This window comes from Bubalus bubalis, chromosome 1 (assembly GCF_019923935.1).
Source record: "Bubalus bubalis isolate 160015118507 breed Murrah chromosome 1, NDDB_SH_1, whole genome shotgun sequence".
NCBI lineage: Eukaryota > Metazoa > Chordata > Mammalia > Artiodactyla > Bovidae > Bubalus > Bubalus bubalis.
This window is the reverse complement of record NC_059157.1, coordinates 99271184-99282813: the sequence shown is the minus strand read 5'-3', so window position 1 is coordinate 99282813 and position 11630 is coordinate 99271184. Positions and strand designations below refer to the sequence as shown.

Genomic DNA, 11630 nt, shown 5'->3' with positions numbered 1-11630 from the left:
TATAGCAGTTAGCATTTACATAACCTATCTTCTTTAAGATTTAAAGAAAATATTAAGAAGGCAGTCCAGTATGCTTTCAAAATCTTTCACAGTTGCTAAGGGAAAGAAGAAAATTATCTCCAATGGTCAATTATTATAATATGCCTTACTTGGTGGAATAAAGAGATTTCCTACTAACACTTTTGCATCCTTTCATTTATCAGATTAATCAGCTAAAACCTTGGAAGAAAGGACAAAACTCACTTCTCAGCCTCCCATTTGGCCCTCCTGCAAATAATCTCCTTTGACAATGACACCAGGGCAGTGTCTTCCTGAATGCAGAGCTAATCAAGTTAGCCTCCATATAAAACCCTTCAATGGCTCTCATTACACGCAAGATGAAATCTGAAAAGTTTCTGGTGATTTGCCGATGACTCATTTTTTTCCAGCCTCTCTCATCCTTGGCCAGTTCTCCAAGAGCACCGTTGTCTTTCTGCAGTGACTCTGCAGTAAGTCTGCTGTCTCTTGCACAGGTCAGAAAGTCCGACCCCTGATTTTCACCTCCTAATCTCCTTACATATTTTCAAGACTTAATCTAGGAAGCATTTTTCTCTAAAACTTACCTCAATTACCAAAGCTGAATGTATTCATTTAAAAATAATCCATTCAGTGCCCCTGTTATGCTGCTTTGGGGTTGGGGCTGGTGCTGTCATCAGGCAGATCAAACTCTTTTCTCAGTATTACAGAATAGTGTCGGGGAAATGGGTGGAAGGATTTTCATGTAATAAAGAAATATATAAAAATGAATAAATTTAAGTAAATAAATAATTAAGAGGATTTCATATGGTGCTACAAAAAATATTTTAAAAAGGCAAGGGATTAAGAGAAAGTAAAGTGTAGTACTGTGGTAGGCAGAACTATGAGACCCTAAGATGTTCACATGGTAATCCTTGAGATCTGTGAGTATATTATCTTCCATGGCAAAAGGGATGTTGCAGGTGTGTTAAGATTAAGAACCTTGATATGGGGAGATTATACTGGCTGGCTTAAAACTCAACATTCAAAAAACTAAGATTATGGCATTCGGTCCCATCACTTCATGGCAAATAGATGGGAAAACAATGGAAACAGTGACAGACTTTATTTTCTTGGGCTCCAAAATCACTGCAGATAGTGACTGCAGCCATGAAATTAAAAGATGCTTCCTCCTTGGAAGAAAAGGTATGACCAACCTAGACAGCATATTAAAAAGCAGAAACATTACTTTGCCAACAAAGGTTCATCTAGTCAAAGCTGTGGTTTTTCCAGTGCATGTGAGATTTGGAACATAAAGAAAGCTGAATGCTGAAGAATTGATGCTTCTGAACTATGGTGTTGGAGAAGACTCTTGAGAGCCCCTTGGACTGCAAGATCAAACCAGTCAATCCTATAGGAAATCAGTCCTGAATATTCATTGGAAGGACTGATGCTGAAGCTCCAATACTTTGGCCACCTGATGCGAAGAACTGACTCCTTAGAAAAGACTCTGATGCTAGGAAAGATTGAAGGCAGGAGGAGAAGGGGATGATAGGGAATGAGTTGGTTGGATGGCATCACTGACCCAATGCATTTGAGTTTGAGCAAGCTCCAGGAGATGGTGAAGGATAGGGAAGTCTGGCATGCTGCAGTCCATGGGGTCACAGAGTCAGACATGACTGAGTAACTGCACAGCATCAACGACAATGCTGGGTTAGTCAGGTGGGTTGAATCTAATCACAAATCCTTACAAAAGGAGAACCTTTCCTAGCTCTGGTCAGACAGAGGGAGAGAGAGAAGTGATGGCAGGGGCAGGGGGGTAGGAAAGAGAGAGAAGTGATGGGGGACAGGAAGACAGAGAGAGAGAAAGAGGGAGAGAGAATGAATGGTGATAGCTAAAGGGGCAAAAGATGCAACATTGCTGGTTTTGACGATGGAGGAAAGAGACTATGAACCAAGGATATCCTGAATCTGGGAAAGACAAGGCAACAGATTCTCTGTGATTGTGAAAGAAACACAGCCCTGCTGACATTTGATTCCTGTGAGATGGGTGTTGGACTTCTGACCTGCTGAGCTGTAAGATTATAAATTCATATTGTTGAATCCTCTCTGTTTATGGTAATTTGTGACAATGGCAGGAGTAAAATAATGCAGTAAGCTACTTAACACCTGTTGGCCTGGGTTGCTTTCACTGAGGAGGAACACTTGAACTGAGATCTAAGTGGGAAGAAGAAATCAACATTGTGAACCTCCTGGGAAGAAGAGTTCAGGTAGGGGGAAATGTAAGTCCCTGAGGATGGAGCAGACTTGGCATGTTTTAAGTCATGGTGAAAGCCAATGTGACTGGAATATGTCATGGGAGGGAGCCCAGGATGAGGTCTGAGCTAAAGGCAGGTGCAGGCCAACAGATGCCTTTTGCCGCTGTAACTTCCAATGTGGTACTTTCATTAGCATAATGGACACACAAGGAAACCCCCTCACTACACTTGAGGCCCTCAAGATCCTTTAGAGCAGGGACTGCTCCCATTCATCTTTGACCCTCAGCACAAAGTTTTGTGGTGGCTCAAACATGAAGTGAAGTCACTCAGTCACGTCCAACTCTTTGCAACCCCATGGACTGTAGCCCACCAGGCTTATCCGTCCTTGGAATTTTCCAGGCAGGAGTCCTGGAGTGGGCTCAAACATAACAAGTCACAAATTTATGACTGTGGGGTCAGTGTTTGAGATTCTTCAGAAAAACAGAGCATTAGTAAGATTCATCTCTGTTGTTTTGGAAATATCCACACTTGGGAGCTCCCTAAGTTTAATTTCTTCCTGCTAGTCATCATTTGGGTAACCATTTTATGGTACATTAAAGGAAAATGATCTGTACTGGTATGTGAACTAAAAAGCAGAAATTCAGGTGATAAAACAAAATTGTTGACTGGGGCCCCTAGGGGACGTTTCTTCAACACTGTTGTCATAATCAGGTATATTTCCATCCTAAAAAAGGTACCCCCTCTGTGCTTATAAGATGAAGAATTTTCCTTATAGTTAAACTGTTTTGGAAACCAAAGTGAAGATATGTGCATTTGAATATTGCAAGCATGTATTTGTAGAGCCTGTTATGTGCCAGAAGCTTATCTCCTGCAAGCTCCACTCCACCCCACTGAAGTCAGGGCACTTATCATTGTTGTTTCACAATGGCAAACTTAGCCACAGTGGGGCCAAGTAACACAGCCAAGGAGAAAATGCTAGGAAGGGAACTACGGCCCAGGCCTCTGGCTCCAAAGACTGCATTCTTCAGTGTGTGTGTGTGTGTGTGTGTGTGTGTATGAGTCGCTCAGTTGTGTCTGACCCTTTGCAACCTCATGGACTGTAGCCCACCAGGCTCCTCTGTCCATGGAATTCTCTAGGCAAGAATATTGGAGTGGGAAGTCATTCCCTTCTCCAAGGGATCTTCCCGACCCAGGGATTGAACCCAGGTCTCCTGCATTGCAGGAAGTTTCTTTACTGTCTGAGCCAGCAGGGAAGCCCACATTCTCCAATACCAGACTGCATCCTCCTCATCCCCCAACAAATGGGCAGAACCAGGATTTAAACTTTAGGCCTCTCAAGAAAAATGTCAGAGAGTCTGTGTATGGTAAATTTAAAGATTTTTAAAATTTCAATGACACCACAAGTCATTTTTTTTTCTCTGTAGTTATTGCCTGGATTAAAGATCATCAAGGAAGGAACTTCTTTTAAAAATGTACTTTTGATGGAATAAAAGAGGGTAGAGCTGAGAAGACATACCTTTCCTGAAACTGTCTGTTAAAAAAACATTATGATTAGAAGGAGAAAATGCAGCTGCTTTTGTCACTGTGATGGATGATATAAAATATTTTGAATTTATATAATTTATTTTATTTTTACATATGAACTGCCATCTAAGACAGTTCCAATTTGTGATGTAATCGCCAGACATTTATTTTTTGTCTCTAATTTGAAGGAGTCTGGCAGTATCTCTGCTTCAGATGGGTAGTTTATATGTTTAACCAGTCAATGTTAAATTACTTTCAATAAGATTCATTCAGGCTGTCTCTATCATTGAAGATAATAGTGTGATATATATATCACAATAGGCATAAAAATATATATATATTCTCTGCCAGTTCTGTTGCTTAAGATGTTTTAGATCAATTTGAAAAAAATAAATGGAATAAGTAAAATCAACACATGAAAATAAATAACTTCATTTTTAATTTGTTCTATATGTACAGTACTCCCATCCATTAGTTAGTCTATTTAAATTATAATGAATTGGCACAGGAGGATGGATGTCTTTTGAGATTGGATCTGCTGTGTAGATGAAACTAAAGGCCAGAAATGAAAAAAAAATTATTGAGTTCTTAGTTCTCTTATTGATTCACTAGACAGCATGTGGGTAAATTATACTGCATCTTATTACTTTGTCTGACCACTGATATAAGAATGTGCCTTAATCCGTTTGTGCTGCTGTAACAGAATACCATAAACAAGAGAGATTTATTTCCCGTATTTCTGGAGGCTGGAAGTTCAAAATCAAGGTGCCAGTAGCTTTGGTGTCTGGTGAGGGCCTGCTTCCTGGTTCCTAGATGTGTCCTCTAGGAACATCTTCTTGCTGTGTCCTCACATGGCAAAAAGGGCAAAGGAGCTCTCTAGGGTCTTTTTTTTTTTTTTTTTTTTCTGTAAATTCATTTACTGCTTTAAAGTTTTAGCTGTTCAGCAGTTACAGGAATTATTTTTTTAAATTAAACATTCACTTGCACTTGCATTTTCTGTGTCAGGTTTACTTTGATGTAGAGCTTCTTAAAAAGACACTAACTGAGTCTGTCCAGTGAAAAGCCTCACGTTTTTTGGAAAACCAACGCTGCTACACTGTTTCCAGATCGGCCTCCAAAGCTGAACTTGGGTGTGGGCAGCTCTTCGAAAAGTTCAAATCCTTCACTGAATTCATCTAGCAACTCTTCCTTGGTCCAATTACATGAGGTTATTAGAAAAAAGCCTTTCACTTTCAACACTCTGGAGAGAGATTCCACATATTGTTTCCTCTTCTCAATTGCGTTGTCAGGATTAAGGCTTATGGCATCAAAAGTCCCTTTGTCAATACAAATATGAAATCCAGACAACTTTGTGGAAGGGTTCAAAAAGTCTTCTACCTTCAATTTAATGTTAGATAAACCTTCTTTTTCTATAATACTTCCGGAAAGCTGTATTGCAGACGGAGAATAATCAATTCCAGTAACATCAGAGAAACCAAATTTTGCCATGTTTATGAATTGGAAGACTCAGTAAAGATGTCGTGTGTGTTAGTTGCTCAGTTGTGTCCAACTCTTTGCAACCGCATGGACTGTAGCCCACCAGGCTACCCTGTGCATGGAATTCTCCAGGCAAGACTACTGGAGTGGGTTGCCATTTCCTTCCCCAAAAGACACTAATCTCATTCATGAAAGTTCCACTCTCTGACCTAATCACCCCAAAGTTCCCCCTTCCAAACCCATTACACTGGAGATTAGAGTGCAATATATTTTGGGGGAGTTACAAACATTTTGTCTATAGTAAAGGGTAGCAGGAAAATCTTGTGTATGCCACCTACCTCCTTGATAAGCATCTTCCTGCTGCTGCTAAGTCGCTTCAGTCGTGTCTGACTCTGTGCGACCCCATAGACAGCAGCCCACCAGGCTCCGCTGTCCCTGGGATTATTCAGGCAAGAACACTGGAGTGGGTTGCCATTTCCTTCTCCAATGCATGGAAGTGAAAAGTGAAAGTGAAGTCGCTCAGTCGTGTCCGACTCTTAGCCACCCCATGGACTGCAGCCTACCAGGCTCCTCCGTCCATGGGATTTTCCAGGCAAGAGTACTGGAGTGGGGTGTCATTGCCTTCTCCGAAGCATCTTCCTAAATAGTACCAATTTACTCATCAAATTCTCACTACATACACATCACCATCCTGGATATTGGTGGAGTTACAAATATAAATCTCTTGTAAATCTTGATCTTAAAAAGCTTATACTACAATAGTGTAATAGTATAAATTTATACTATAATAGTATAAGTATATACTGTAAGTATAAAATGTAGTATCATAGAAAAGCTGTTATTATAGAGATGGCATAAACATGCTATTTTTATGCATCCTTTAAAACCTGAATCTAAAGCTATCTCCTCAGTAAACATTTGCCTGATCCCCCCAGGCTGAGTAAGCTGTCTGTCTTTTGTGCACACATGGTTTGTCATTTGAGTTTCTGTAATTCATCTGTATGGGGCTTCCCAGATGGCTCTGTGGTAAAGAATCTGCCTGCCAATGCAGGAGACACAGGAGACATGGGTTTGATCCCTGGGTCAGGAAGATCCCCTGGAGGAGAAAATGGCAACCCACTATAGTATTCTTGTCTGGAGAATTCCATGGACAGACAGCCTGGTGGACTGCAGTCCATGGGGTTGCAGAGTCAGCCATGACTGAGTGACTGAGCACAGCACAATTCATTTGAATAAATACAATGGATATTTATCACTTTTCCTGAATGTAACGCTCTATGAAGAAGGGACTATGTCTCAGATCTCTTTTTATCTCTACTTTGACTAGGCCAGAGAGAGATGGTCATAGTGTTTGTAAGATAAGTAAATAAATGAATCAATAAATGATGCAAAGTAGCAAGAGTATTTCAGGAGAGCAGAGGAAATAAATAGGAGAGAGGCCAGACAGACCATGGGGAACTTTGAGTTCTGGGCAACAGAATTCTAGAGCAAAATTGTGGTAAGTGAAAAGAGCATGAACTTTCATGTAACCTTTGGCAAGGTAAGAATAGCTCACTTTTTTTCTTAAGAATAATAGCTAGCTTTTATTGAGTGTTTGTATACATGCCAGGCAGTGTTCTAAGTGCTTTATGCATACCATTTTAAGTATTCCTCACATTAAGTATGTTCAATTATTCCCACATTACAGAAGAGAAAACTGAGGCCCAGAGAGGTAAGTTACTTGCACAAGATGGCATAGCTAGCAATGGTGAAGCAAGTATTTAAGTGTAGACATTCTACCATTTTAGAGCTACCTCTAAGTTAGCTGTATCAGCAGAATATATCTAAGCCTTAAATTTTTTCTTTAAGGTAGGATCTGCAGGACCTGCCTTATCAGAATGCTATCCTAATTTAATACAATAAAGTATATAAACTGTCCACTATAGTACACAAGAAAGACTATGTCAGTAAAAAAATTATTTTCTCCCCTCTTAATCAGCCAAAAGTTTTAAAACAATGGCAGGGTTTTTTGATATATAACAATATTAGAGCCATGCTTCTTATGAACTGCATTGAGGAAGACTTAGAATTGTTTCCCTGGACTAGTTTAGCACTGGAACGTCTAATGGGAAACCATATGAAACAGCATTTCAGGAATTCTGGAGGGCAGAGTATCCAAGAGACCACCAAAAGGATCAATCTGATTTGGGGCATATTGGTTAACTGGTTCTATTTTAAAAATGCTGAAAACCTAGCAGATAATGTTTATGTAGTGAGAGTGAAGTTGGTGAGCCTCAAATTTGTACCAAACTCTCAGTGGAGTCTGAATTTAGTGGTAATATAATTACCAATCACTTCCACTTAAATACTGGCCTTTTTAATCAATTAGACAAAGAGAGTAAATCAACATGGTTCCCTTTAAGCCCTAAAATGAAAATTTTCTAGTTAGAAGAATTCAGAGTCACCAAAGCATGTATGTTCTTAATGCTGCAATAGAACATGTGAACACCCCAGCCACAGAGGTCGTGTAGAGTCTCAGGAAGTAAGGGAGCAGAAAGGTAGTCTCTGATCCTCTCTATTTTTCCTAATATTGTCCAGATTGCTTTAGGTTGTTCTAGACTCTTAAAAATGTTTATAGAGTCTTCAGTCTTTAAATAGGCAGACTTTTACTTAAGGTTTATAAATTAGATATAGACTTAAAAAATATCCCCTTTCCCCCACCAAAAAAAAAAAGAAAGAAAATCACTATGTCAATTCACATACCATTGGGAAAATAATCAGTTAAATGGAGTCAACCAGATAATTGGTATCTCAATATAAGCAATTTCTTTAAACACTGAATTCATAGTTGTATTCTAAGCCAATTTTGTATATGGATGCTAAATATGTGGTATCTGGGTTTTCTTAAAACCTGTCTATACAACTGACTACTCACTTCCTTCTCAGTTATGTGGAAGTTAACCACTAGATTTCTAGATGAATTATTTTAGGTAGACCTAGGTTTTCTTTGTTGTTCATTTTCTGATATATTAATTTGCAATGATTTCTCATAAAGTTATCTTTAAATAAGAAACCTTCTTTCCATGCTTGTTTGATCAGATAGCAATCTAATTGTAGAATTGTTTCTTAATGTTCAGTTCAGTTCAGTTCAGTTCAGTCGCTCAGTCATGTTCGACTCTTTGCAACCCCATGAATCGCAGCATGCCTGGCCTCCCTGTCCATCACCAACTCCCAGAGTCCACTCAAACTTATGTCCATTGAGTTGGTGATGCCATCCAGCCATCTCGTCCTCTGTCGTCCCCTTTTCCTCCTGCCCCCAATCCCCCCCAGCATCAGAGTCTTTTCCAATGAGTCAACTCTTCACATGAGGTGGCCAAAGTACTGGAGTTTCAGCTTCAGCATCATTCCTTCCAAAGAAATCCCAGGGCTGATCTTCAGAATGGACTGGTTGGATCTCCTTGCAGTCCAAGGGACTCTCAAGAGTCTTCTCCAACACCACAGTTCAAAGGCATCAATTCTTTGGTGCTCAGCCTTCTTCACAGTCCAACTCTCACATCCATACATGACCACAGGAAAAACCATAACCTTGACTAGACGGACCTTAGTTGGCAAAGTAATGTCTCTGCTTTTGAATATGCTATCTACGTTGGTCATAACCTTCCTTCCAAGGAGTAAGTGTCTTTTAATTTCATGGCTGCAATCACCATCTGCAGTGATTTTGGAGCCCAAAAAGATAAAGTCTGACACTGTTTCCACTGTTTCCCCATCTATTTCCCATGAAGTGATGGGACCGGATGCCATGATCTTCATTTTCTGAATGTTGAGCTTTATGCCAACTTTTTCACTCTCCACTTTCACTTTCATCAAGAGGCTTTTGAGTTCCTCTTCACTTTCTGCCATAAGGGTGGTGTCACCTGCGTATCTGAGGTTACTGATATTTCTCCCGGCAATCTTGATTCCAGCTTGTGTTTCTTCCAGTCTAGCATTTCTCATGATGTACTCTGCATAAAAGTTAAATAAACAGGGTGACAATATATAGCCTTGAAATACTCCTTTTCCTATTTTGAACCAGTCTGTTGTTCCATGTCCAGTTCTAACTGTTGCTTCCTGACCTGCATACAAATTTCTCAAGAGGCAGATCAGTGTTGTGGTATTCCCATCTCTTTCAGAATTTTCCACAGTTTATTATGATCCACACAGTCAAAGGCTTTGGCAAAGTCAATAAAGCAGAAATAGATGTTTTTCTGGAACTCTCTTGCTTTTTCCATGATCCAGCGGATGTTGGCAATTTGATCTCTGGTTCCTCTACCTTTTCTAAAACCAGCTTGAACATCTGGAGATTCACAGTTCACATATTGCTGAAGCCTGGCTTGGAGAATTTTGAGCATTACTTTACTAGCGTGTGAGATGAGTGCAATTGTGCAGTGGTTTGAGCATTCTTTGGCAATGCCCTTCTTTGGGACTGGAATGAAAACTGACTTTTTCCAGTCCTGTGGCCACTGTTGAGTTTTCCAAATTTGCTGGCATATTGAGTGCAGCACTTTCACAGCATCATCTTTCAGGATTTGGAATAGCTCAACTGGAATTCCATCACCTCCACTAGCTTTGTTTGTAGTGATGCTTTCTAAGGCCCCCTTGACTTCACATTTCAGGATGTGTGGCTCTAGGTCAGTGATCACACCATTGTCATTATCTGGGTCGTGAAGATCTTTTTTGTACAGTTCTTCTGTGTATTCTTAATGTTAACCTACTTCAAAATCAACATGGTAGCTAACTTATAACTTCCCATTATTAGTGCCTCACAATCCACCAAGATTCTTTCTGATGTTATACTGAATAAAATGAATCAAAGTCTTTTTCTTTTTTCCCTACCATATATTGCTCCAGTCACAACTGAGTGTGTGTGTGTGTGTGTAGACAATTTGATCACTTAAAATAGGTTGTAATGGTTAATTTTATGTGTCAACTTGGCTGGGTCACTCTGCTCAGATATGTCTTCAAACATTATTCTGCGTGTTTCAGTGAGGGTGCTTTTGGATGAGATTAAATTCGGAGAAGTCGATGGCACCCCACTCCAGTACTCTTGCCTGGAAAATCCCATGGATAGAGGAGCCTGGTGGGCTGCAGTCCATGGGGTCGCTAAGAGTCGGACATGACTAGGCGACTTCACTTTCACTTTTCACTTTTCACCTCCATGCATTGGAGAAGGAAATGGCAACCCACTCCAGTGTTCTTGCCTGGAGAATCCCAGGGACGGCGGAGCCTGGTGGGCTGCCACGCACAGAGTTGGACACGACTGAAGCGACTTCACAGCAGCAGCAGCAAAACTTAAATTAACGGACTTTGAGTAAAACAGATTGCCCTCTGTAACTCATCCAGTCAGTTAAAGGCCTGAAAACAGGCTGACCTCTCCTGAGCAAGAGGGAATTCTGCCAGCAGATGGCCTTAGGACTAGGACTTCAAGATTAGCTCTTCCCTGGTTTTCTAGCCCAGTGTTCTTTAGGTTTGAATTGTAACACTGATTCTTCTCTGGTTCCCAGTCTGCCAACCTATCCTGTAGTTTTGGACTCTGCAGCATTTGTAAACATGAGTGGATTCCTTAATCTCTTTCTATTTATATACACATTCTATTGATTCTGACTCTGAGGATCCCTGAGCAATACATAGACATTCCCTACTTTTTTTTATTAAACAATGAAAGTGTAGAACTTTGTGGTATCAAAATGTATGTTATTGTTGTCAAATTTATTTCTTAGTATAAAATCAAATGATTTCTTTTCTTTCATTTGGTTGTGCTTTGATTAAAAAACCTGTTTATCTGTATTAGAAAAGGATAACAGTTAACATAATAAATTATGCATTAGCTTCAAATTTCTCACTGAAAATATCTGTAAGGGATGGGATAAGAAATGTGGAATACTGAGTAGCCGCCGGTGCCCTTTTGGAGAATAAAGTGCTGGGCAGCGTCTTTACAGTGCAGCTCTTGGCATCTGATTTTTGCTGCTGAAAAAGTGTTCAAGACTGTTTTAAGACCATTAGATCAACTATGGTCTTGCAGGGGATGCTTTTATTTACCAAAAGAAATCCCTGCAGAGAACAATTGATGCAGGTGTACAGAGAAATGGACTTTTGAAGGCAAATCCACTTATCTGTGATTTGGGGGAGTGTCTTGATGATTGGCTATATCATCTATCAGTACTTCTTAAACTAGACTATTGAAGTATTCCGTGGATATATGGAAAACTATAGGATAAATGTAGCCCACTTTTATGTAGAGTCAATTTTTCAGCTTTATCGGAAAGATGAATAAAAGCACATGACTGGTAAGTTTAAAATATTATTTCTTCCTTTTTTTTAAAAAAATAGCTTCAGAAAATTTATTAGTGGTTATTAGGGGCT

General features: G+C 39.9%; 1 protein-coding gene across 1 annotated transcript; it reads right to left on the bottom strand.

Annotated features, from left to right (window-relative positions):
• Positions 1–4777: 4777 nt before the first annotated feature.
• On the bottom strand, positions 4778–5419 carry LOC102395684 (EEF1A lysine methyltransferase 2). The gene has a single exon (XM_006047306.3). The coding sequence runs from the start codon at positions 5262–5264 to the stop codon at positions 4842–4844; it is 423 nt and encodes a 140-aa protein (XP_006047368.1). The 5' UTR covers positions 5265–5419; the 3' UTR covers positions 4778–4841.
• Positions 5420–11630: the final 6211 nt, after the last annotated feature.

Coding starts and splice junctions, on each gene's coding strand:
- LOC102395684 (XM_006047306.3), bottom strand. CDS start 5,264: ATGGCAAAATTTGGTTTCTCTGATGTTACTGGAATTGATTATTCTCCG.